The 27,688-nt window shown below is 30.3% G+C and overlaps 1 protein-coding gene across 2 annotated transcripts in view; it reads left to right on the top strand.

The window, feature by feature from the left end:
- Window positions 1-27,688, top strand: part of LOC111633669 (syntaxin-12-like) — a 39,814-nt gene that overhangs the window by 1,920 nt on the left and 10,206 nt on the right. The window contains exons 3-5 of one of the 2 annotated variants that reach the window (XM_023378277.1): window positions 6,783-6,891; window positions 12,723-12,797; window positions 21,354-21,518. In XM_023378277.1, coding sequence (XP_023234045.1) covers window positions 21,387-21,518 — 132 coding nt within the window. In that variant the 5' untranslated portion in view covers window positions 6,783-6,891; window positions 12,723-12,797; window positions 21,354-21,386. Of the gene's footprint in view, window positions 1-6,782; window positions 6,892-12,722; window positions 12,798-16,259; window positions 16,330-21,353; window positions 21,519-27,688 lie in introns of those variants that run through there. The other variant, XM_023378278.1, reaches the window with a different exon arrangement.

The raw sequence follows: 27,688 nt of genomic DNA on the forward strand, positions 1-27,688 counted from the left end.
ATCAGTTCCATTGTAATTCTAGTCATTTTTTTAGTTTTCTGTCGCTTTTCATTTGCCTTTTTGCGATTCGTGATTAATAAAAATAATAAAATTTTACTTACGAATTAAAATCAGAAGAAATTTAACAAAGTTATAAACCGTTGCACCGCGAACGTCTAGTCTGGTCTAGTACACCGATAGTGCTAGTTGTTCATTGATGGCGCATATAATTGAATTATGTCGTATACCGAACAAAAGTCGTATACCGAGCAAAATTTGTTTCGTCCAAACAGGACGTATTCCGAATTGGACGTATTCTAAAGCAGACGTAAACCGAGGTACCACTGTATTTGTGTTTAGTAGTTAAATTATTTTGAACCAATTGAATTTGAATATTTTTGAATTATTCCTTTATTATCCCTGCTCTAAATAAGTGCTCTATTTTTCTGAATGAGCCAGACTAATTGATCAGACTATTTTTTCTTTTCTGAACAAGGGGCTGAAGTAGCTAGCTACATCGCACACTTTTTAGTTGGACTAACTCTTCTGGAAAGGTGAAATTAAAGTTCAAACGCTGTCAAATATATATAGATGTAGAATTTTATCACCCCCTTTCTCCTCTTATTAAATATTTGTTAAAAATTAATTTTTTTATACAAATAAATATTAATGTAAGTTAAATATTAACAATAAAGTATTTGGATAAATGTCCCAGGCTCCTTTCAGAATTCAGAGTAGGGTACCCCCTATGAGCATCTCTGCTTCCCATAAAATGACTTGGTATTTAATTTTGCCGGAGTCGGAGTCGGCCTACTAAAATTATTAGGAACCAAAGTTGAGTGTTTTTTTACCAACTCCATAGCCCTGGTTCAAACAGAGATTGACAGATAGCAATGTGAGTAAATTTACTAAATACCAAACTGACTATTAATTACCAATCCAAAGCAATAGTTAGACTTGCTATAGTCTAAAATTAATCATCATTTAGTGACTTTCTATTTGTTCTAGGTGNTAATGTAAGTTAAATATTAAAATACTAACTATAAAAGTATTTGGTAAATGCCCAGGCTTCTTTCAGAGTTCAGAGTAGGGTACCCCCTATGAGTGTTTCTGCTCCCCCATAAAATGACATGATATTTAATTTTGTTGGAGTCAGAGTCGGCCTACTAAAATTATCATGAGTCAGAGTCTTGTTTTTTTTTACTGACTCTGCAGCCCTGGTTTTAACTATTAAAAGTATTTTATATACTGTATTTCAAAAACTGGTTATTTAATTTTAATTATATTCGACTCACCAAATAAACCATATCCAGTTCATAATCTAGTAGAAAANGGAAAATTGGGGAATTACACCACGAAATGGTGAATTGCGCAGCGGAGTTATTGTGAATCAGCATAAATTGAGCCAGCATAAACCTAGGGCTACTTGTATTGCACTCACTTTTTACTCACTTATTCTGTATTTCAACTCACTTTTCTCACTTTTTCAAAGGGGAAATGGCACTCCCAGGCCTGAAATAAAACACAGTGACAATCAGTGACAGATGTTTTAGGCATGCTTGTAAGTAGGGTTGTCAACTCTTTCAAATTTGCTGGGAGAGTCCCCGAATTTGGTAAAATTTTTAAATTTCCAGACAAATTGAGGCTTATTCTTCTTGCATTTACTCAATATAATCAAATGATCAAGTACTGGGTTATATATTAAAACAAATCTGAAGAATAGACAGAAACATTTTGATATTGCTAAGAGTAAAAAGCATAAAATATCCCAAGATTGTTTTTTTTTACTCCTGGAATGGAAATCTTTTGGAATCAACTTTTCAGGAGATGGTAAGTTTGTAACATAAAAGTAAATGCATTGTAATGATAATGGCATTTTAAATTTGAAGTTAATTGCATTGTTTATTTAATTTTGTTGTTTTAATAATTAACTTTTGTAACTGTTTTTTAACAAGTTTCTCTAATTTAGTTGGTTTTAGATGTGAAATATCTTGAAAGTAATAGAAATCTTAGTATTGTCTTGGTTTAGGGAGATGACATCTCAATCTTCTCATCTTGTCTTGGTCTTGCAAAATGGTGTCTTGTTGACAAGACTGGAAATTAGCAAAGGTATAGTCCACTAGATAATTCATCCAGCCTTATCATTTGATGTAATTTGGACATGTATTTAAAATATGTATTTAAAAATGCTTTGAGATCATGTTCGTTGTTTTGAATAAAACAGTAATAGTTCATGAGTAAGTAGAGTGTTCAACTAGATATATTGCTAAAAGGGATTTTCTGGCAAAGGAATTGTCTCAAAATAGAAGAAAAAGGATTTTAAGGTAAAAAGGAAAGGAATAGAAAGAGTTTTGTTAGAATGATAATATCTAAGAACAACAAACAATAAGATTAAGTTAAGAAACAATAAGTGCTACATAAATCTTGTAAATAACTTTAATGGAAAATGCAGAATGGATTGATTTTCATTCATTATGAAAAATTTTTATGAAATTGTTGATATTACTATAAGTCAGGGTACATTATTTTGTGTAACTTTTCATTTTGAAACATTTTTTATAACAATGATTCTGGCAGGATGTATTTAAGGGATATTCATATTTCTAAAATCCTATATTTTGTCTGTCTGAGATTGAGTAGCATTTTCATTGTGTCATGGTTTTACATTGCATTGAAAATGTTAACTTTATTTATTTATTTACATTGGGAAATGTCGGAGACAATTGGATTACTGATAACAAAAGGAAAAAAATCCCCAATAAAATATTAACAAAGTATAAAAACATAATAAAAATTATAAACATAGAAAAAAAACAATTACATTATGTATTATACAAAATAGATTTACATTTATTTTTTAAAAAGTTAAAATCACTACATAAATATGGTTCAACAGGATGTGTATGAGAGGCTATTTGGTAAAAAAAAAAAGATCTTTGTGAGAGAGAAAGGTGAAAGTACAGGATGAAGAAGCATGATGTATTGTGGGTTCTTATAGTTGGAATGTGGAGTCCTAACCAGTAGTTTGGGATTTGACCATCGAAATAAAGTTTAGTAAAAATTTATGTTTAATATTTTAAAGACAAAGTTTGCCCAAACAGGGACCACCATTTATTAGTTCTGTGTTTCAGACGATACAATCCTGGCGACTGATTGTTTGGGCAAACTTGTCTTTAAAATATTAAAAACAAAGTTTTTCCTTGAATATAAAACCAACCAAAGTAGTAAGAAAATTTGCATATTTTGCATAAATATCATAAAAGATTAATGATGATAGTAGTAATAGTAATAATAATCAATAGCAAGAAACAATTAATAATGAACAATAATATTAAAACAGGTTAGAAAAAAAAATTACAATATCTTAAATGGTTGTGGATGTGATGTTTTTATACTGAACTTTGTGATCTACAGTCAATAAATTTGAGACCCAGCAGGTGCAAATTTTTCAATATCTTAATCTTTTAAAAATTATTTGAATCATTGTGCCTTATTCATAACTTTGTTGCAAATTTTGCTCACATCAACCATTTTATTGTTGTTTAGTTGAGGCTGTTCTGGGATGACAGATGCATGGTTGATCTTGGATACTTATCTATTATCATATCAGATAGTTTCGTTAAAGTAAATTTCTTCAGTCATAGCATTTATAATTCAGAATTGGAAAGAAATTATATTGAATTAATGAAATAATCTACATAAAATGATTTATTTGCTTTGAACATACAACTGCATTATAATTTTAAATATCACATTTAAGAATTCATATTTTAAAATTATGAATATTTTGTCTGTAGATAAATACATTTGCAAGTTTCTACAAAAAGTAAAGAGAATACTTAAAAATTTTAATGAATTTATTAATGGATTTAACTGCTAGTTGAGTAAATTTAATACAATACATGTAATTTATATACAGGGTGATCATAGAGTATTCTTATTCAATTTTGTCTGGAGTGATATATAGCAGTTCAAATGGAACTAATGCTGGGATTGTATTCTGGTAATTGTCTCTGGTCTCTCGTCTCTTGCAAGCCAGTCGCTGATTGGCTAATCATTTGGATTAGCCAATCAGTGACCAGCTTGCAAGAGATGAGAGACCAGAGACAATGACCAGAATATGGCCCCCTGATGTTTCAGGACATGCAGAAGAAATTTCAGGGGATGAATTTAATTTTAAAATTAATTGAGACAACTTAAATTGGTTCAAAACCACCCATCAGAATCCTTGAAATGTACTCAAGGCATTGCTATTGTTTTTATAAGACAGTTATTGCAGTAAGGTTACATTCTGGTAAAGTTATATATTGTACTCTCCAGCTGAATGGAATATGAATGGAATTCTGCATTACATAAGTAGTTTTATATCTAGCAATAACTCATGGCACATGTCTATTATGTATATAATACATTTTTGCTGCTCACAGTGCACTAATACATAGCAAATGGAATTAATTCCATTTGCTATGTATTAGTGGTGGGTATTGGAATTAATTTTTTTGCTTGCAGAAATCTCTTCAGCAAGACCTAAAACATCAACATACAAATTTGATTGTGTTTGCACAGCTATGTCTTCCTCTGACCAGTGCTTCTGAAACTGTGTTCACAGATCAGTTTTCTTTCATTTAGTCACTTGCAGATCAATATTTTTGTAAAATTAAATAATAATAGTATTTTAACTCAATTCTCTTTTATTATTATTATTTTTATTTTTTAGAATGAATTAGTGAGAAAAATACAGTAACAATATTTCATTTTAATCTTTCTGAAAAAATGGATTTATAGGCTATTTCAAGTAATTTGCTGGGCTAATTTCAATTTATCTCAGGCACTAAGTGTTTTAACCAGGGCTGTGGAGTTGGAGTCGGGAGGAATTTCTGGCCAGATTTCCGCATTTTAAATTTACTTAAATTTTCTTTAATTTAAATAAAAAAACTAATTATATATTTATTAATTTTTAAAAATTTTTTTGTATTTTGTTATAATTTATTTTAAATACAAAATGCATCAATTTAATTTATTAAACAAGTAGTATTCTTTGTAGTACAGTGGAACCTCGGTATACGACCTTAATCCGTTTCCGATGTTTGGACTTATACCGAATTGGATGTATACCGAACCAACCTTTCCCATAAGAAGTAATATAAAAATGATTAATCCGTTCTCACGTAAAAAAAATTGGCTGGATTTAAACACCTCGCTTTCCTGGCTAGTTCCTGCTTGATTTTTCATGAGATCAGCGTGTATCTTTTTAGCTTTCTCGCAAATAATTCTTCCTATACGCTGTCTCCAGCACTGTTTTTCAGTTATCCAAAGCAAAAGCAATTTCTCGACATGATCTAATGTCTTCGATCTCTGTTTAGAAATTGATTTAACCCCTTTCGCAACGTTAGCAGATTTAATAATGTCTTTATTTTTCGCGATTGTCCATATCGTTGTTCTCGGAATACGGTTGGCAACAGTTAAAATCTCAAACATTCGTGCCACCTTCGTATTTCTCAACAATCTCTTTCATCAGTTCCATTGTAATTCTAGTCGTTTTTTTAGTTTTCTGTCGCTTTTCATTTGTTTTTTTGGGATTCGTGATTAACAAAAATAAAATTTTACTTACGAATTAAAATCAGAAGAAATTTAACAAAGTTATAAACCGTTGCACCGCGAACGTCTAGTCTGGTCTAGTACACCGATAGTGCTAGTTGTTCATTGATGGCGCATATAATTGAATTATGTCGTATACCGAACAAAAGTCGTATACCGAGCAAAATTTGTTTCGTCCAAACAGGACGTATTCCGAATTGGACGTATTCTAAAGCAGACGTAAACCGAGGTACCACTGTATTTGTGTTTAGTAGTTAAATTATTTTGAACCAATTGAATTTGAATATTTTTGAATTATTCCTTTATTATCCCTGCTCTAAATAAGTGCTCTATTTTTCTGAATGAGCCAGACTAATTGATCAGACTATTTTTTCTTTTCTGAACAAGGGGCTGAAGTAGCTAGCTACATCGCACACTTTTTAGTTGGACTAACTCTTCTGGAAAGGTGAAATTAAAGTTCAAACGCTGTCAAATATATATAGATGTAGAATTTTATCACCCCCTTTCTCCTCTTATTAAATATTTGTTAAAAATTAATTTTTTTATACAAATAAATATTAATGTAAGTTAAATATTAAAATACTAACTATAAAAGTATTTGGTAAATGCCCAGGCTTCTTTCAGAGTTCAGAGTAGGGTACCCCCTATGAGTGTTTCTGCTCCCCCATAAAATGACATGATATTTAATTTTGTTGGAGTCAGAGTCGGCCTACTAAAATTATCATGAGTCAGAGTCTTGTTTTTTTTTACTGACTCTGCAGCCCTGGTTTTAACTATTAAAAGTATTTTATATACTGTATTTCAAAAACTGGTTATTTAATTTTAATTATATTCGACTCACCAAATAAACCATATCCAGTTCATAATCTAGTAGAAAAATTCTTTTTACGAATGTTTTCGTCTATATGTAATAGACATCATCAAAAGTATTTTATATACTTTTATTATTTAAATATGTTTGTTGTTGAAACTAGTTTAAAACAAAGAAAATACATAAAATTATGAAATTTTAAGTGAAATCTCGTTGTGTCCCAGCAATAAACTGTTTGAGGACTGCAGTTTGAGTAGCACTGCTCTAGACAACAGTGAATAGAGATACTTTAATTATGATCATCCTGTACATTGCATTTGATTAAAATTACTAAATTTTAGTTAATTTACGTCTATATATCTTAAGAGAGAATTAATTTTTGTTTTTCTTTTAGACACAATACTCAGCAAACATGTAATGATATTATTGCTAATACTACCAAATCATTAAGGACATTAACTTCTATTATAACTTCAAGTAACCTTCCTCAAAGAGAAAGCAGGGTAATATATAAATTTATTAATTGAATAGTATAAAAATATACATGGTTTTCTTTTACTAAAAATTATTATTATTTATTATTCTAATACTTTAATGGAGCATAATATATACATAATACATATATATATATTTCCATTTAAGCCATGTATATAATGCTTATAAGATGTTAGAGGGACTTACCAGAAAAAAAATTGTTTAAGAAGAATAATAGTATGTTTGACAGTTGAGAAAGAGAAGGAAATGGAGATAGATAAGGCTAACATGTGTAGAGTACTGATTAATTAAAGGAGTAGGTAACATAACAAAAGTATATTTAGGGCCACAAGATCATCATTTGTGACTAAGATCAGGAAATGTAGAAAGGATATTGAGAAGGCTCAGGTTACCATAGTTTTAAGTCAAGTGGTATATGAGACAGATATAAGATAGAATGAGAGAGAGCAAAGATTATAGAGGGTTATTGTCTTCATTTATACTTTAAATGTATGCTTATCTTATGTCTTGTTAATATTAATAATGTATTTGAAGATTTGAAAGCCAAACACGTATTTAGTAATTTGATTTGTACACCAGATTTTAATATGTAACAACTGTATAACAACTGAAGAGGGATGATATGAGTTCAAAATGCATTTTGTTAAAGGTACTAAAAAGAATAAAAAAAAAAGAGAGTTATAACATATAAAAGTCATTGTGATAAGTTTGGGAAAAACCAGCACTATTTGAGTTGCTGAAATAATAATAATAATTTCATCATAGAGGAGCTTAGAAGGTGATTGGATCAAGCAGAAAGGACATGAATTTACAAAGAAAGTTTAAGAAAAGACATGAGTTATAGTAGGGACTTGGAATTGTTTCCTACATCATGAAAGTGGTTATTAGGAAGAAAAAGGTAGAGGGCAATAATTGTCAATTTCAAAAGTTTCTCTGCTTCATCTTTTAGAACAGTAGAAGTCTTGAGGATTTAGGACTTTTACTCCCGTATTCACCAATGCGAGTTAGAGTTAGGGTTAACTCTCGAGTTATTGGTAAATTTGTGAGAAGCCAAAGGTATAGAATTTGTCCTATGTCACTTACTGGCACACAATTGTTAGATTGGCTCACTTATTCTTTTGGAGGGCTTTAAATAAATAGTTAAAGATCTAGATGGTAAGATCTAGATCACGTCAGGATTTTTGACACCAGTTAATCAATTTTCTTACATGTGGATTAACACGCGTTTATGAATCAATACAAAGAGGATGAGATCTTTTGATTCAGACATAATGAGACATTTCTTAAACATAAAAATATTGAATATTTAATAAAACCAAACAAAATATACAAATTCGACCTTCAATATATAATTATGATTATCGAGAGAGAGATCACATTTCCATTCAAAAATCATACTACCTCACAAATTATTTTCTATTCTTCTGTATTCTTTCTATTTGGATTGATGTGAATGTTTGTTATTTCTCTAGTTCTTATCAGGTTTTCGTTCTTGTCTCTTTTTAATTTTTAGGCGGCACCTCATTAAACATTTTCTTCAACTTAGAAACTTAGAAACAAACTTTGTATGAACTTCGGGAGTTGGTTATGGGCATTGGACATGGGGAGACAATATGGAATACGTCCTTCTCTTGTGGAATTTCATGGCATACGCGTCGAATAATACTAAAGAATCCCCTTTTTTGATGATTTCATCCAATGGGAATATTGTATTCCTCCCACGTGTTTAGGAAGAGTGGGGTTTTACAAAGGTGTAACTGTACACTGTGTGACTCAAAATTTGTTAAGATAAGGGAAAACAAAAAGGATGTAGAACTTTCGTTGAAAAGGAAGTGTGTTTTACCAGTTTCCTTCATTTTTAACTTAAAAATTTGTCATTAAAAATTAGGAATATTATTTCCAAAAATTATGGATTTGACATAAAATTTCACTTAATTAAGGGGGGTGTTCAAAATCTCACAAATTGGTATTCACCAACTCTGAATCTCGAGCCAAACACAATAACTGTAACTCTAACTCTAGAAAATCAGTGACTAGATGATAACTCTGGGTTTGATGCCTGCGCAAAGTGATCTATTTCAAGGAAAAATGGCAACATTTGACGAGGATGAAGCCGAGATGCTAGAAAATCTGAAATATCTAGATTATATAGATCGAACGAAGGAATCAAAGAAATGGAACGAAGAAATCGGCAGATTATTTCTCCAAGAAGAAATGACCTTGAACAATTGGATGGTTATGACTTTCTATGCTGATATCGTTTGCCAAAAGAGAGCATAAGAAAATACTAGAACGAATTTGTCACAATTTAGTTTCTACATCATCGAAAAATTATGTTTTCAATTATAGATTTATACTTTTTGACTAATTCAAGTAGAATTTCCTTCTCAAAATTAGTAAAATTACGGCATGCACTATTTTTCATTTCACTTTCCGTCATTTTCTACATGTGGTTTGCTTTCAACCAATCAAGACTCTGCCTATGAAAGAAGACTTGTTTAATCTTGAACGCAGGATTGTTTTAAAACATTAGCTCTAGAGTAGCGAAACTATAGAGTTATATTTTTGTCTGAATATGAAAGAAGAGTAACTCGTAAATCTGACTTCGAGTTACATCTAAACTGGAGTTCGTCAACTCTCTGTTTAACTCATGTTGGTGAATATAGGGGTTAGTGGAAGAAATTAAAATGAGGTTTACTAGAATTATTTTTTACAGACTAAAGATTGCATTTTCCTGAAGATGAGCATAAATTACTTGAGACAGGTCATCAGTTGTTAAGAAGCAGGTCATCAGATGTTAAGAAGCAGTCAAACAAAGCAGTTAGAAATAATTAGTAATACAAGTAATACAAAGTTGAAGTTAAGTTGGAATTAACATTCTGGAAAGAAGTCCATTGCTAGGAAAACCTGGGAACCTTGGCTGCTTGGGATTCTTCCAGGATGACAATGACAGCATACATCAAGTTTTCATCATGCAGGAATGATTCCCGGTGCAAGACAGCTCCTTCACACTCCTAACATGCTTTGAGATGTGTTGGAGAAGAAAGTTTGCAGCCATCACACTTCCCATTTTTACTGCTTGATCTGGATATGGATGACCGATTACTGGACCTGTGTGTAATATCCATATAGACACCTTGCTTAGGCTTGGACCTCTATGCTACACGTGTGCACAATAATCAGTAGCAATGAATTATTATGTCACAAGATTTTTTACCACTATATGTATACTCAGAAATAATAACATTTCACATTTAAAGCTCTCTATATAAAAATTTTTAATAATCATAACCAACAAAGAAAAGTTATAGTTTAAACTTATTGTAGGTTTGTACTTTTTAAATATCTTTTTTAAAAAATGATGTGTTTCTTATAACTTCTTCGTGCACACCGGGGTGTATAATAAACAAAAACCTACTTACTTGTGCCTCTAACCGGTGTGTAGAAATACAAAAATAAATAATTTTGTAAAAACAAACATTTTCGTTTGTTTTTACAAATGTGATATGTTTCTACTATATAAAAAACAAACGTGATGTGTTTCTACTATATAATTGGAATCTAGCAACAAGTATACTATATTTGTAATCTTTATACAGCTATTCCTTGCTTAACAACTTTAATTCATTATTCCTGAAAACTGTCACAAAGTTAAAAATCATTAAACAAATAAGCAAATCCCATTGATTATAATGCATTCCATCTTGTCCGAAGATATCCAAACGGTTTTCACAGATAAAAATTATATATCAATTGAGAGCCAATTGATATATAATTTACATTACATTACCAAATTTACCAAATTCACATTAAGGTAAAGGCACTAAAGCTTGACCGTGCACTAATGGTTGACATTTCCAGATACATATATAAATATGTATTTGGAATTTGTTTATAAATACAAATATGTATTTATACAAATATGTATTTATTTATTTAGAAGATACAAAAGTCAATCTCAAAGTTATGGCAGTGAATTGCTGCAATGACAAAAAGACTGTTTTTAAACAAAACGAATCCAATATTAGAATTATTACTTATTCACAAATAATAAACGTACTTTCAATGCCAAAAATAATTGTAACTGAAGATAGGATTAAATATCAATTATCTACATTTAACCAACAACATCAATTAATGCCAACTTGTAGTGATTTTATTTTAGGTTGTGTCAACTAATAGTTTCAGGAGATTGATTCAAGAATTAAAATGTTTTTCTTTTTTAAAATTATTTTTGAAAAAATACATAGTAATTAAGTTAATTACTGAAAGTTTGTGTAGCAATTACACTTAAATATTTATTCTGAAACAAAAACACTTTCTAGTTATTAGCAGAAATGGAATATATTTTTTTTCTTACTGTTTCAATTATCAGTGCTTTTATATTAGCAAATTTATATTTAATAAGTAACAATCCAAAAGTAAATAAATACAATTTAAACAGAAGATATAATATAATGATACAATACTGAATTTGCCGATATGATCCAATACTGATAATTTCCAACTGATTTGATCAGATGCTTAATCTCTATAGATATTATCACTACCTGTAGAGTATGGACCAAATGAAAGCCTGAAAGATCTTTTGGTTTGGAGAATAACCATTTAAATTCAAACTTAAAGAAATAAGTGAACAAAATGAATAAAGTTCACAGATCAATTTATGAACACCTTTCAGATCTGGGTTTTATGCAGTTGTAATTTTCTAGATTGCCTATACCTGATTCTGACTCTGTTTGAACACATCTTGAATAAACTTATAAAAATAAAGAAAAATCACCAGATTGAAAAAATTATTTTCAAATCTGCTGGCTTGAAATTTCACAAAATCAGCAATACATTATCAGACTTAGCAACAAGTTTGCATGTTGCCCATGCAGTGGTGCACTCAGGATTTAATCTTTAAAAATGTTTCTTGGCTCCTAATGTGGAATTCAATAAAATTCCTACCTTATGTGGCTGCTAATTCATAAGTAGTATAGAAATAAAAGATACTACAGAATATAAATACAAAAAATGAATTTTAATTAAGAAAAGAATTTCTAGTGTTTTTTTCTCTTTTTCTTTGGAGTATGCCAGGGCACCTTGGCCCCCTCTGGGTGCACAACTGTGCCCATCCATTGCTATGCAGTACCCTTACAATAAATCACCAAATGATCGCCTAAATATCAGGCGATCATTTGGCGATCATTACTTTATGCCAATCATTTAATTAGCTATATTATAGTCCGAAATTACTTTATGCCAATCATTTAATTAGCTATATTATAGTCCGATATTTAGGCAATTGTTTGGTGATTTATTATATTCTACTCGGGCTTTGCGATGTTATTATTCGTACCCTTACAAAGTTGATGTCCTTGAAAATCAACCACCATTGTACTGTATTTCACATGCCTGTTGGAGGCAAATCATGTATGGAGTTCTGTTTAATGTGAATTAGATTTACAGCATAAGGCTATTACTGTATTTGAATGTCTTCCATTGCAAAATGATGTAAAGGATATATTGAAAAAAAATTGAAGTATAAGTTTATAAAATAAATTGATTCTAATATGCAATATATATATATTTCTTATATGCAGTATTTTTTTCTGGGCAAGTACTCAGCTAGTTTTCTTAATATCTGGAGTCAATCCTATTTCATATATATTACACAATTGTCATATTTGGTTTTTAAGCTAGGCACTAAACTAACATTTTTATATATTCTCTATTTTTATCAAATGTAACATGTTTATATTTAAAGTATTAATTTTTCAATTATTACATATTTTATTTTAGTTACATACATATGTATTATTAAGAGAGATTAATGTGCAACTATTTTTTTTAGCAACAACGTCTACAGTTAGAAAGGCTAAAAAATGAATTTCAGGAAATAGTGAAGAGGTATAGTTCTTTGCAAGGGGTAAGTTTGTATATTTTATTCTATTAAAATATCTTTGTATTAGTTTTTTAAAATATTTCTGGAAGGAAAGTATTAATTCTATATATACAAGATATTTTTATTTACTATTGAATATTCTAAGTTTGATGCCTTACTATCCAAAATTGAATTGAAATTAATTGAATAGTTAAGAGAGAATATGTAGAATAAGAGGTAAAATTTGTTATCCCATAAATTCTCTCTTAAATATACAATTAATTTATTGAGTAATTGTTATTTGTTCAATTCATAGAACAAAGTAGTAATACTTGCATAACAATACACTTTTGACTCAAAGAAAGAATTCAAAATTACATCCTTTGTGCTAAAATCATCATGCATTTGCGGCTCATGATGATGCCAATGAAGAGTAAAATTAGTTAATGATCTTAGCTTATATACTAGAGATGCAACCAATACCTATTGTAACTAGTACCAATGAAACTATTAAATTTTGGAATTATATCAATTAATGGATCCCAGTGTACAATAATGTAAGACCAGATTTATTTATGGAATTGTTTAAGTATAATTGTTACTACAGTTTTTTTAAATAATCATTACAATTAAGCATTTCTTAAGTTACAAAATAGTTGAAACAAATTACAAACATTTATTCTGTGGAAATTATGTATTGTATGCTTAAATGTTGCCTCAATATTATCATTAAAAATTAAAAACCTCTAAACTGCTAGTATGTTTGTTTTATTAATTTTTTTATTGCCAATTTTTATTTTAACTATTGTTAACTACTGATATCAGACAGTAAAAGAAATTTTAAGTTAAAATTCATAATTCAAATAATACAAGAATTTTTAGCTTATTTGATGTCACTTTATTAACCCTTTACCACCACCATCTTGTTTACGTTAATTTTGTAAACTGTCCAAAAGTAATATAGGTCAGTCAGGCAATATTATATTAAAAATTCACCAAAAATAAAATTATTATATTCATATGAAAAAAATTATGTACNATAATATAGAAACAAAATATTATTTCTATTTAATGTTCAATTATTTGCTTTTGAAAATGCAATGTAATGGATTTTTATCCGGAAATTAAACCAAGAGCTGTTAGTAAAATGCAGTCAACCCCCCTATAACATGGTAGATACGTTCCACTTTTTATGAAATTCATGTTCTACGAGTCCTTAAATACATGAGCCAATCACAGCCCGGCACGTATGCAGTTTACAGACTACGGCTGTTTGAAAGGTCTTCTTCCATAAAATTAATCGATTCTAGACTAATTCGACTCAACATTTTCAAAATACATATATTTTTTTTGGGAATAATCCGTATAAACTACGCTATAAACAAAAAATTGTAGGATTACTTACCGAGTGTGCACCGTTCGACGTTGCCATTGCTCAAGCTTGTTTTCGTCATGGAGCAACGCACCAAACCACGGCCGCGATTCCTGATAAGTTATTTTTCTGCGAAAACTTTGTTGAACTTTGGAGACATCATTAATATAAATAATTTTAATCGCCGTTGAATAAGAAATGTTTCTTTCACAAGAAATGTATAAAATTACAGTACTGTATTAGACTTACGGTACCTAATTTACATACTGACAGACGATAGTTAGCGTAAAAATCTCCGTAGCGTGGCGCCACGCTAGACGGCGGAAATTATATATTTAATTATAACAAAGTTACAATAAGTTAATATATAATTATATATACAGTACCTAATTTATATATAATTAATATATAATTATATGTACAGTACCTAATTTATATATAATTTATATAATACTGTCCAGACGATAGAAATCTCTCCGTAGCGNATCGAAATTTTAACTTTTGAATTTTATAATATTTGTTGTAAGGTAAAGGCACTAATAGTCACATTAAGAAAAACTTATTTTATGTCTGCTAATCACTTAAATATTTATTCTGAAACAAAAACACTTTCTAGTTATTAGCAGAAATGGAATATATTTTTTTTCTTACTGTTTCAATTATCAGTGCTTTTATATTAGCAAATTTATATTTAATAAGTAACAATCCAAAAGTAAATAAATACAATTTAAACAGAAGATATAATATAATGATACAATACTGAATTTGCCGATATGATCCAATACTGATAATTTCCAACTGATTTGATCAGATGCTTAATCTCTATAGATATTATCACTACCTGTAGAGTATGGACCAAATGAAAGCCTGAAAGATCTTTTGGTTTGGAGAATAACCATTTAAATTCAAACTTAAAGAAATAAGTGAACAAAATGAATAAAGTTCACAGATCAATTTATGAACACCTTTCAGATCTGGGTTTTATGCAGTTGTAATTTTCTAGATTGCCTATACCTGATTCTGACTCTGTTTGAACACATCTTGAATAAACTTATAAAAATAAAGAAAAATCACCAGATTGAAAAAATTATTTTCAAATCTGCTGGCTTGAAATTTCACAAAATCAGCAATACATTATCAGACTTAGCAACAAGTTTGCATGTTGCCCATGCAGTGGTGCACTCAGGATTTAATCTTTAAAAATGTTTCTTGGCTCCTAATGTGGAATTCAATAAAATTCCTACCTTATGTGGCTGCTAATTCATAAGTAGTATAGAAATAAAAGATACTACAGAATATAAATACAAAAAATGAATTTTAATTAAGAAAAGAATTTCTAGTGTTTTTTTCTCTTTTTCTTTGGAGTATGCCAGGGCACCTTGGCCCCCTCTGGGTGCACAACTGTGCCCATCCATTGCTATGCAGTACCCTTACAATAAATCACCAAATGATCGCCTAAATATCAGGCGATCATTTGGCGATCATTACTTTATGCCAATCATTTAATTAGCTATATTATAGTCCGAAATTACTTTATGCCAATCATTTAATTAGCTATATTATAGTCCGATATTTAGGCAATTGTTTGGTGATTTATTATATTCTACTCGGGCTTTGCGATGTTATTATTCGTACCCTTACAAAGTTGATGTCCTTGAAAATCAACCACCATTGTACTGTATTTCACATGCCTGTTGGAGGCAAATCATGTATGGAGTTCTGTTTAATGTGAATTAGATTTACAGCATAAGGCTATTACTGTATTTGAATGTCTTCCATTGCAAAATGATGTAAAGGATATATTGAAAAAAAATTGAAGTATAAGTTTATAAAATAAATTGATTCTAATATGCAATATATATATATTTCTTATATGCAGTATTTTTTTCTGGGCAAGTACTCAGCTAGTTTTCTTAATATCTGGAGTCAATCCTATTTCATATATATTACACAATTGTCATATTTGGTTTTTAAGCTAGGCACTAAACTAACATTTTTATATATTCTCTATTTTTATCAAATGTAACATGTTTATATTTAAAGTATTAATTTTTCAATTATTACATATTTTATTTTAGTTACATACATATGTATTATTAAGAGAGATTAATGTGCAACTATTTTTTTTAGCAACAACGTCTACAGTTAGAAAGGCTAAAAAATGAATTTCAGGAAATAGTGAAGAGGTATAGTTCTTTGCAAGGGGTAAGTTTGTATATTTTATTCTATTAAAATATCTTTGTATTAGTTTTTTAAAATATTTCTGGAAGGAAAGTATTAATTCTATATATACAAGATATTTTTATTTACTATTGAATATTCTAAGTTTGATGCCTTACTATCCAAAATTGAATTGAAATTAATTGAATAGTTAAGAGAGAATATGTAGAATAAGAGGTAAAATTTGTTATCCCATAAATTCTCTCTTAAATATACAATTAATTTATTGAGTAATTGTTATTTGTTCAATTCATAGAACAAAGTAGTAATACTTGCATAACAATACACTTTTGACTCAAAGAAAGAATTCAAAATTACATCCTTTGTGCTAAAATCATCATGCATTTGCGGCTCATGATGATGCCAATGAAGAGTAAAATTAGTTAATGATCTTAGCTTATATACTAGAGATGCAACCAATACCTATTGTAACTAGTACCAATGAAACTATTAAATTTTGGAATTATATCAATTAATGGATCCCAGTGTACAATAATGTAAGACCAGATTTATTTATGGAATTGTTTAAGTATAATTGTTACTACAGTTTTTTTAAATAATCATTACAATTAAGCATTTCTTAAGTTACAAAATAGTTGAAACAAATTACAAACATTTATTCTGTGGAAATTATGTATTGTATGCTTAAATGTTGCCTCAATATTATCATTAAAAATTAAAAACCTCTAAACTGCTAGTATGTTTGTTTTATTAATTTTTTTATTGCCAATTTTTATTTTAACTATTGTTAACTACTGATATCAGACAGTAAAAGAAATTTTAAGTTAAAATTCATAATTCAAATAATACAAGAATTTTTAGCTTATTTGATGTCACTTTATTAACCCTTTACCACCACCATCTTGTTTACGTTAATTTTGTAAACTGTCCAAAAGTAATATAGGTCAGTCAGGCAATATTATATTAAAAATTCACCAAAAATAAAATTATTATATTCATATGAAAAAAATTATGTACATTTATTAATATCTTTAGTTTTAAATATGATATTTTTCAATACATTTTATTAGAAAAATTAATAAGAAAAAATATATATATATCAGACCCTACATTTAAACTTGATAATTTGTAAATTTTTGTCAAAATTAACATTGTTTAGTTACCTAGTTTTTTGCTCGCAATGAGCCAGAAAGACGTAGAATATTGTTCTGTACATCTCTATATAACACTTATGCGTGTACGTTTATTCGTTGTGAAATTATCGCTCATTATATCAAACATTTGTTTGAAATCAAAACTTTATTATGCTATCAACTAATATAATGAACCAATATACTTTATTCACTTCATATCGAACAAGAATATAAATTTTTATAATAAACATATGATTACCAGTAGTAATATATGTAACATTTGCTGATATTTTAGATTCAAATAAAAAATATATAAAATGTCAGAACTGAAGATCACAACTTGAATATTTATAACATGTTGACTTATTATAGCTAAATAAACTTATTATAGTAATATTATTGCATGAATATGCTAAAAATGAAATAAAAAATTATCAGAAAAACATAAATTAAGAAAAAAAAGCATTAATTAAAATTTTTTAAGTCAACAAAATACCACTTGGAGAAAAATATGTAAAACAGACGATAGACAAGATGCTGCCATCAAGTGCTACATTACATTACATTACATTAAAAGAGTAGAGAGGTTGTCTGTATGTGCACAGACTTTACCTCTAAGAAATTAGAAGTGATGAAATTGAAATTAGAAGAGGAAGTGATAGTAAGTAGGGAGGGAAAGATTGAAGGGAAGTGTCGGATCATCGAGCCTTTGCATCATAATTGTTGAACAAGTAAAAATACAGGTATAGGACAAAATAATAGGAACACCTGTGAAAGAATGCAAAATATTTATTAGTAGGGAGTTAGGCCACCATTGGCCTGAATTACAGTTTGTGTCAGACCTGGGATTGAGAAATAAAGGTCATGCAGAAAGTTTAAGGGAATTTGCAGCCATTCCTCCTGCAGAGCGGTTCAGGTAGTGTGCATGGAGGAGGAAACCAAGCATGGACTTTGTTCTCTAAAAAACCCCACACAGGCTCAATGATGTTGAGATCAGGGGACTGAGGACACCAGGTGAGATGTTCCACTTCATCATTATTCTCATCCAACCGTGTTTGAACACAGCGAGCCGTGTGTACAGGGGTGTTGCCATCTTGGAATAGAGAACATTCTCCAGGAAACAGAGTATGAAGCATAGGGTGTAAATGATGTGAGAATACTACGATAATGCTCGCCTCTGACCTTCTCTCTCAGGACTATGAGTAGCCCAAGCCACGCCACGATATTGCTCCCCACAGCATCACAGATCCCCTTTCATGCTTCACAATAGGAACCAGACAGTCAACACGAAATGCCTCTGCTGGTATTCGCCAGACAAACGTACATTCGGTGGTCTGAAATATTGTAAATGATGATTCATCAGACCAGACGACCTGTTCCCATTGCTGTTGTGTCCAGTTTTGGTGGTCTTGGAACCACTGTCATAGTTTCATAGCATTCTGTGGCGACACTAACGGCTTTGGAATGGCTACTCAGCCATGAATGCTTGCAGCATGCAGCTCTCGTTGAATAGTTTTGGTGGATACGGGGTTCTGGAGATTCTAGAGATGGGTGTTCATCTCAGAGGTTATCTGCTGCAGTGTAGTCTTATGTTTTTGGGCAACTATCCTCTTCAACACCCATCTATCCCGGTTGGTCAACTTCGACTTTCGCCCACTGTTCTGCTTCGCAGAAGATACCTTTCCCAGTTTTGTGTAGACTGTCATAACCCTTGACACAGTGGACCTTGAAACACCCATAAGGTTGGCTGTTCTAGACATGGATGCTCCAGCGAGGTGAACTCCAATAATCATGCCTCTTTGCATGTCGGACAGGTTGGACATAATGGCGCTTTGCTGGGAAAAGAATTTTCTCATGCAACTGTCACACTGCCAAATGCTCAACTGATACCTTTTCTTTCACTGCCACTGGATGGCAGACTGTTGCGACACGTGGTGGGGCTGTATTGGATGATCGAAGTACATGTTTCGAAAGGGGTGTTCCTGTTATTTTGTCTTATACCTGTACAGTGACAAGACAAAATACGTTCAGTGAAACAGTATAAAAACAAACATGACAAGTTTGCGTGTGTGGGCGAGTGTGTACAGTAAAGGGTGTACAGACACAATGTTTTAACAATTATAAGTATGCGATTTGTGACTGCTTCATATATATAATTTATACAAATATTGACTTGTTAGGAGTAGTAAAAACGTATTGAGGTTGGATGTCACGCCAACTTTTATTTTAATTAAAGCTTCTTCAAAAACTTCAGACACTAAGGTGTTAAACACAATTAATATATTTTATTCTTGCGAGCGCTTTCGACGTAAATATGCACGTCGTCCTCAGGCAAATCAAACGAATAGAGAATTCGAATCATACATTTGAATTTGAACATTAACGATATTAGCCGTTTTTTAATTATAAATAAGAATTAAATTTTAGAATTAAAACATTTAAAAATATTTAAAATTGGCACGCATGCGTTTTAAATTTCGATAAGAATGGCTATTAATTATTTTATAAACGCGCAAAACACTGGCGCGCATGCACCTTAACATGCATTACATAATATCNTTTACGTTAAACTACGTTTATCAACAGAACGGCCTAAAGACGTTGGCTGGCTGAACCGTGGTTTAAAATGCGTTGCAAAGACGACGATAGTCTATTTCTGACCATTCTCTAAACGAACTTCAGCAAAACATTGGCTCTTACTTACTTCGCTATTACTCCCCTGTTTTAGGAGTCATTCGGCCAATCGGGTTATTTGTTTGTGACATCAGGAATGGTCGCCAGCCATTGTTTGGCAATTAATGACAATCCTTTTCTGTTTCGATATTTAATTTCATCGCCAATACGGGTTTAAAATATGAACAAATCCATATTTAGAAAATTTATACTGAATTTGAAATTCGTCTTCGGAGTAGATTTTTAAGGAATTATTTTGACATCTTATTACTGTCAAAATGAATAATTTTAAATATTTTGTTATTAATATTACATTTTTTATATCTATAAACAGTTTTCTGTAATTATTAAAGTTGTCTCATTTGTTTAACAGTACAATGACTCCGAAATGCATTAACGTTTTATAACCGACACGATACTCGAATTGTAAATAAATGCATCTGATTTAAATTAATCGAAGTTTAAGTCTTCACCATTTGAATATCAAAATTGGAACATTTAAAACAAATTTAAAGTATTTAATTTTGTTTTTTTTGCTCCAAGCAATTAATTAATGACTAATTTTGTAGATTCGTACCATTTACAACATTTATCAAAGGAACGATATCTGTTTTTATCTAAACTTTTCCATGAACAAAGCTACCACTTGAATTGAAAAGCCCTCTAAACCTGCTGTTGAGTGAGTCTAGAAAGTAGGTCAAATAACTTGTTTCTAATCGCTGTCTACATTGTGGCAGGGGAGAAACGCCGTCTCTGCAATGAAATTTTTCTGAACAGGCAGTCTATCCGATCTGTAAACCACCATCGGCCTTTAAACATTGTTTCTGCAATCGGCTGATAGGGTCTAATTTGCATATGCACAGTATAGTCAAATCGCGGGTTGAACAAATTGGGCAAGTAGCCGGCCTACCTTAAATGATATCAGCCAGTCTATCATTGGTCCAGATGTGGGATGTGGCCTTGTCATGCGTTAATGGAATTCGTGGGCCTGAGTTTTTTTGTATCTGTTGTCGATAAATTTTACAAAAATTGACTTTTACTAGGGTAATGACGAATCGGTACCCTTGAAGTTTTGCTTAACAATGAGGGGTACCGATTGATTGGTACTTTCGAGGGCAAAGGGTTAACATTTCTTTTCACAAATTAAATGTAAATGCAAAGTTTACTAAAGGAATAAAATAATCAAAAAATTTTATTACATATTGAATTAGAAATAATTTAATTATAATTAACTTTTTTCAGCAAATTGCAGATAAAATTAAACGTGAACTAACAATGAAACCTCATAAATCCATTTCTGGTTGGAGTATTGAAGATGAAGGAAAATATGATGAACAACAATCTCTTATGGAAGCAGAAAAGATTCAACAACAAAAGAAGATGGAAGCTGATTTGGAATTTGAACAAGTAAGATATATTTCAAAAACACTTTTGTTTGAAATTATCTGCTATAAAACTTAATGCTTCAAAATAAATTAATTACTCATATGTAATTTTGTATTTTTGTCATCAGGCAGTTATTAACCAGATTTATATATAACTTTATAAGTTAAATAATTGCAAAGTGCTTAATAATAATAATAATAATAATAAACAACTCTTATCATACACAAAAGAATCCAAGCTGAAATAATAATAATTGAAAATAACAGTTTTATTCTAAAATATTTTATATACATACAAAATATAAATTTAAATTCCAAACTATGATTATGTCTTTTTTCTTTTCATTTTTTAAATGCAAATCTTCACAAAACTGGACTTCACAAGTAAATAAATAATTACAGTACCTGTTTGTTTTATAGAGAAATAAAGCTGCTGGATTAGATAAAGGTACTGTGGTTATTTATTTGATTTTCTGCATTGCAATTAGATTAGTTGATTAATTAGGGGGGGTGTGAGCTGGTTGCTGGAGGTACTGGTGAACTTTTCATGAAGCTTGATTACTGTGTATTAATGAATTGGAAAACTGTAAATAGCCAAAAAATGATTGATTTGGCTAAGTGGATATTTACAAATAGATTATCCCTGGATTTAATAATATGTTTACTGATTTGCGCTGGGATTGAATCAAACCCAGAACCTTTACCTTGTTCTCTGCAACAAATGAACCAAGTGGATATGCAAATAAGGGGACGAGGCAGACCAAGTAAGGTTGGAAATGGAAAAAAATAATCAACTGGATGTTGATTTTTTTTTTGTGTGTTTTAATGAACGAAGATTTTTTCCTAATGGAAGGAGATTATTGTAAAAGTAGTCTTGAGGCGACGAGAACTATGAAAATACATGTATATTTCGAAACATTAAGAGACATAGAACCAGAGATGCAGGAAAAGCCCAAATACGATATATGAATTAATACAGGAGAATTTTTTACAACTTAATATAGAGTTAAAGGCAATTAAGACAGAAGTAAATTCATTGAAAAAGAAAAACAAATACTTCCAAAGAGAATTAACAAAATTGTTCCAAAAAATAGAAGAAATGGAGGAAATATCCAAGAATCACAGCCAAATTAAAGGTATATTGGAATTTGAAGTAGATAAACTGGTAAATGAGAGATATAATAAAAATATCACAATCATAAATTTTCCATTCAATTTCTTGGGCTATCTAAGAGAAGTTAATCAGTTTATAAAAGAGGACTTAAACTTTCAATAGAACTATTTATAATTCCTAACTAGACTAATCAAAAACAAAATTAAACCAATTGTGAACATTTCACTAGACTCTTTAAAAATTATACACCAGAAATTTAAAGAATTCTGGAAAATGAAAGTTAACTCTGATAACAAGGAGACGAAAAAAATAATAATTTACTGCAGACTTATGTAAGAGATCAAGACTTGGGAGAAAAAAACTACAAGCAATAATTAAACAAGAAAAATCCAGTGGAAATAGGATTATAACAAGAGATGATTATCTAAGTTAGCATCATATGTATATATTTTGTTGACTTTTATGTAATAAAGTGGTACAATTAAGCAGGTTTTTAGGAAGGAACTAACTAACACATTAGAATTAATAAATAATGGATTGAAAGAAAAAGTAGATAAATGAAATGTTAGGATTAATGTCACATTCTATATTATCTTTTTAAGAGAGGAATCTCCTTTAAATTACTGTTGTTAACCTGGTTGTCTATATTTCTGACTTTATTAAAGATAACATACAGTAATGATAGTACCAAAATATTTATAGGATTTTGGAATATCCAAGGACTTCAAGAAAAACTTTACAGAGATTCCATAAAAAAAATATATCAAATTCCATTCAATCATCAATTTTACAGAGACATGGACAACCAAAATGAAAGAGGAAGATAGTACTATGTATTCTTGTTCAAGATACTTTTTATTTAACAAGGCACAATTAGAAAATTTGGTCGACCATCCGGAGGCCTTTTATTGCTAATTAAGAAGCAAATTGGTGAGTTACTACAACATTATGTAACCAAAAACTTTATTTTTACTACAATAGATACTGGGCAGAGATTTAAATCAAATTGGGTAGATTCGAGGATTGGAATCATACTTGTATATCTCCCCCTTTCAATTGATAAAAAGTCATGTTTTCATGAAATTCAAAAAATCATTATATACAATGATCTAATTTTATTAATTTAGATAATAGGTGGTGATTTCAACTAGGGAAAAAAGTGAACTGTTTCCCAGGATAGAATTAATTATTTTTAAGATATACAAAATATCTTGAAATGAAATAATATAATTATTTTTCATTTTTTAAAGTAATTTAATACATTCTGCAACCTCCAAAATCATATTAATAATGCTGTGTAAGATATATATTAAAAATTATCTTTGAATAACGTAGAAATTTTCATAAATAGAAAAAATTTATTAAGGTTCACTGGAAACAGCACAACAACAAAAAAATGCTTTGGATTGAGTTGAAAATTTAAAAATATGAACTTAGATTAAACTTCTAACTTAAAAGGTAGTTTTCATTTTTTAAATAAAACATAATATAAAATATTATTGTAAATTTTTATATTTTAAAAAGCAAAGATGGTCAATACTCCAATCACTCAATCTGATTCTTATTTTAGTAATGAAAAGTCCTGCTACCGAGAATGCCCTTTCTGATTCAATTGATGTGAGTGGAATTATGTTTAATGCATGTAAGAGAAGACAGATGTTACTTATTTTTTCACCTGTAGCCTGGAAGATTTCTAGTTCATTTTCAAGATTGTAGTACTTCTTTTGCTCTCTAGTATTTTTGATTTGTCTACCTTGGCTGCTTTAATAGAAACTTCAAGCTTATAGCCCGATAATTCGGCAGTGTGATTGGCTTTAATAATCAAGTTTATGAAGAAAAACTTTATACTGCTTACTTCATGCTCGTTTGTACCCTTGCCCAATTTTCACAACCTGGCTTTATGCAGTTATTGAAACTACTGGGCATGGTTAAAAATTAAGACAGCATAAGCACAATTATTCCAGATATTACAGGTTCTGACAAGTGAAGAATTTTCAGAGTCCTGCCACAAATAAGCTATGCATTGATTATTGACCATTTGTGACGTGCCATAACAAGCAAAAATTTAAAAAACTAATAAGTAGGTTTAAAATTAATAAATATCAATGTATTCTGACAGTTTGAGTTAATTATACTTTCTATTTGCAAAATTTCCTCAACCTTAACACAAAATAAGAAAAAAGTGAATTTTTAAGAAATTTGCGTGATTTTCCAGGTTAAAAAAGACAACTGGGATCCCATTTGAGAAACCCTACTATGGTCTATCTAGGCCCTTATGCCAAAAAATCTATTTTATTTTCCCTATTTTTTCTACAGATATCAGGAGCCTGATGGCTTTAATCAGTCATCAAATACATTAATGTGTTTTCCATTCACAACTGTTTGTCCATTTGAATCCACAGAAATCAAGTCTAAACTAAGGAAACAAAATAAAAAATTAAGGTAGCCAGCCTTTACAAAAAACAAACTAAAAATGGTTTCTTAACACAGTATGTGAATAAGATTTGTGTGTACAAAACATGTCTCCAATTAAGCATCATTACCAAAATGAAAATCAGGAAAAATACCTAAATTCATTACTTTAGATAGATCATGTGAGGTTTCTGATAAACACCAAATGCTAACTATCAGAAAGCAATTAGATTTCTTCTGCCTAGACCAGGCATGGCCAACATACGGCCCGTGGGCCGGATGTGGCCTGTGTAATGGATTTATGTGGCCCACGATTAATCTTTTAATATTAGCTACTCAAGTCAGAATAGATCAGTGAAAAATTTAACGCCTAAAAAAAAAAAAGGTCAACAACTAGCTGTCTGATTAGAGTTAACCCTCCATTACAAATCTTGTTGTAAGTACAGCGTAGAATGTTGATAAAGCATGATAATGTGAAAAATGTATCTGTAATCTCTATGTGCAATTTAGTCTCTGTATATAAATATCACCAAACCCAATATATAATAAAGCTACATACCAACAGACTGCCGAAAATCTATCGGGCTAGTTTTATGCTAATTATTAAATAAATTACGTAATCAATTTGGCACTAGAGGTAAGCGTTAGGCGCCATCTCTTATTAATATTAATAATTATAAATAAATTTAATTAATTTAAATAATTTGGAACCGCTGGGAGAAAAAATCGGCCCGGAGCGGGACTCGAACCCACAACTCCTGCTTACCGTGCAGATGCGTTGCCAGTTACGCTATCCGGACCTCCGGTCCGATCTCCTCTTCCAGCGTATATAAGTTAACTACTTAACCATCGGTTAAGTAGTTAACTTATAGGTAACTAGCCCGATAGATTTTCGGCAGTCTGTTGGTATTTAGTCTCTGTGGGGTGACACCACAATGAGATCTTGCACCCACCTCAAAATCTTCTTAGACAGCCTCTGGTTCATCCCGTGAAAAAAGTTTTCTTTCCAATTCGGCCCAGGGGCAAAAACTGTTGGCCACCCCTGGCCTAGACAGACAACTAAACTTGTCAACTATTGTCAACTAAACTTATTATCATTGTTATAAAATTTTTTCTTTACACTTTTACTCTCTTATCATTGCCAAACTGATGTAAGATAGTTTTGTTTCCCTAATACAAGGTGAATAATAATTGCATATAAATCTTCAATCCTTTTAATTTCTTTGACTTTTTAACAAAATTTTATCTTAACTTTTTGTAATTTAATTGTAGTGAAACCATCCTTGAATGTGGAGTCAAACTTGTAACATGTATCAATCTCAATGTGTGATTGTTTAGAGTTACTTGATTTATCAAGAAGACTTTTAGAAGAATATGGTAAAAATGAAAAAGCATTTAATTAAATTGTTTTTCTTACAGAAGTTTCCATTTTATCTATAAGTCAAGATATTTTAGACATACAATTCCCAAACTTTCAGAATGGTTAGTCTTCAAGATTACAATGGGATTGATAGATGTGACATTTTAAGTTCATAATTGCTTCCTTTAGATTTTCAATCAAAGCAAATATTCTGTCAACTTCATGAATCATTTCCTCTGAATGGAAGTTCTCTATAATAAAAAGTTTCATTAATATGAAAATACTTATATGAATGTCCAAAAAATCCTTTAAAATCAAAATGGGTGCTTCTGCCCCAAGGTGCAATGTGCCCATTTTGTTGATATGATTAGCTGTTTAGATTAATTTTTGATCCTGATTCTGACTGTGAATGTAAAAGAGAGTGAAATTTTGTTAAGAAAGATTAAAAAATTAAATATAAAATATTTTATTTGTATGGCTAATTTATCCAATAGCTTTTCTACAGAAATTAAATCTTTCATTTATTTATTTCTAACATTTCTCTCTTATAAATCCAAAAATTAAAGTGTAAAATCTCTAGAAAATTAAGTAATATAAACTCAAATGTAGTGTGAAAGTAGATATGAAATATAAAGCCAATTCTCATGTTAAACTTCTTTCAAGGTACAGGTAACCCCCGTATAACATGGCACTTCTATAGCACGGATTCACTCTAACACGGTTCGAGAATTGGTACCATCCCCGTATAACACGGTACTGTTATAGCATGGATTCACTCTGATACAGTTTAAGAATTGGGTAAACCCTCATACAACATCAAATGTAATAAATTTTTACATGCTTAAGTAATAATAGTTCATGAAAATTATTATTTTCGTGAACTATCAATACTTAAGCATGTAAATTTTCTTTTCTCGCCTTCTGTTGATACACATGGTCCTTCTCAAAACTTGTTTCAATGTTGCCAGATCTCTACGCTTCTGCTTCTGAGGTTGCCAGATGTTTTTCCCTTATTCCATACTTGCTTTATTCTTCATAAGTGCTTAGCACCATATAAGGAAATTTATAAAGATCTTTTAACTAGAAGCGAGCAATCTAAAATTACATACTTTTTGCAAAAGGTAAAGCATGGATCTGAAGATAATGCAGAAAAATACTCAGAGGATAAGGATAACTTGCCAAAAAGAAAACGCTTTCCGTTAATAGTGCTTTTAGTGATGACGAAGAAAATATTGTTTAATTTATATTAATATGTATCACTTAAGAAAATTTTAATAAAGATATTTATCTTAATTATGAAAATATA

This window comes from Centruroides sculpturatus, unplaced genomic scaffold, assembly GCF_000671375.1.
Source record: "Centruroides sculpturatus isolate CEXI.00-Female unplaced genomic scaffold, Cexi_2.0 scaffold853, whole genome shotgun sequence".
Classification (NCBI taxonomy): Eukaryota; Metazoa; Arthropoda; class Arachnida; order Scorpiones; family Buthidae; genus Centruroides; species Centruroides sculpturatus.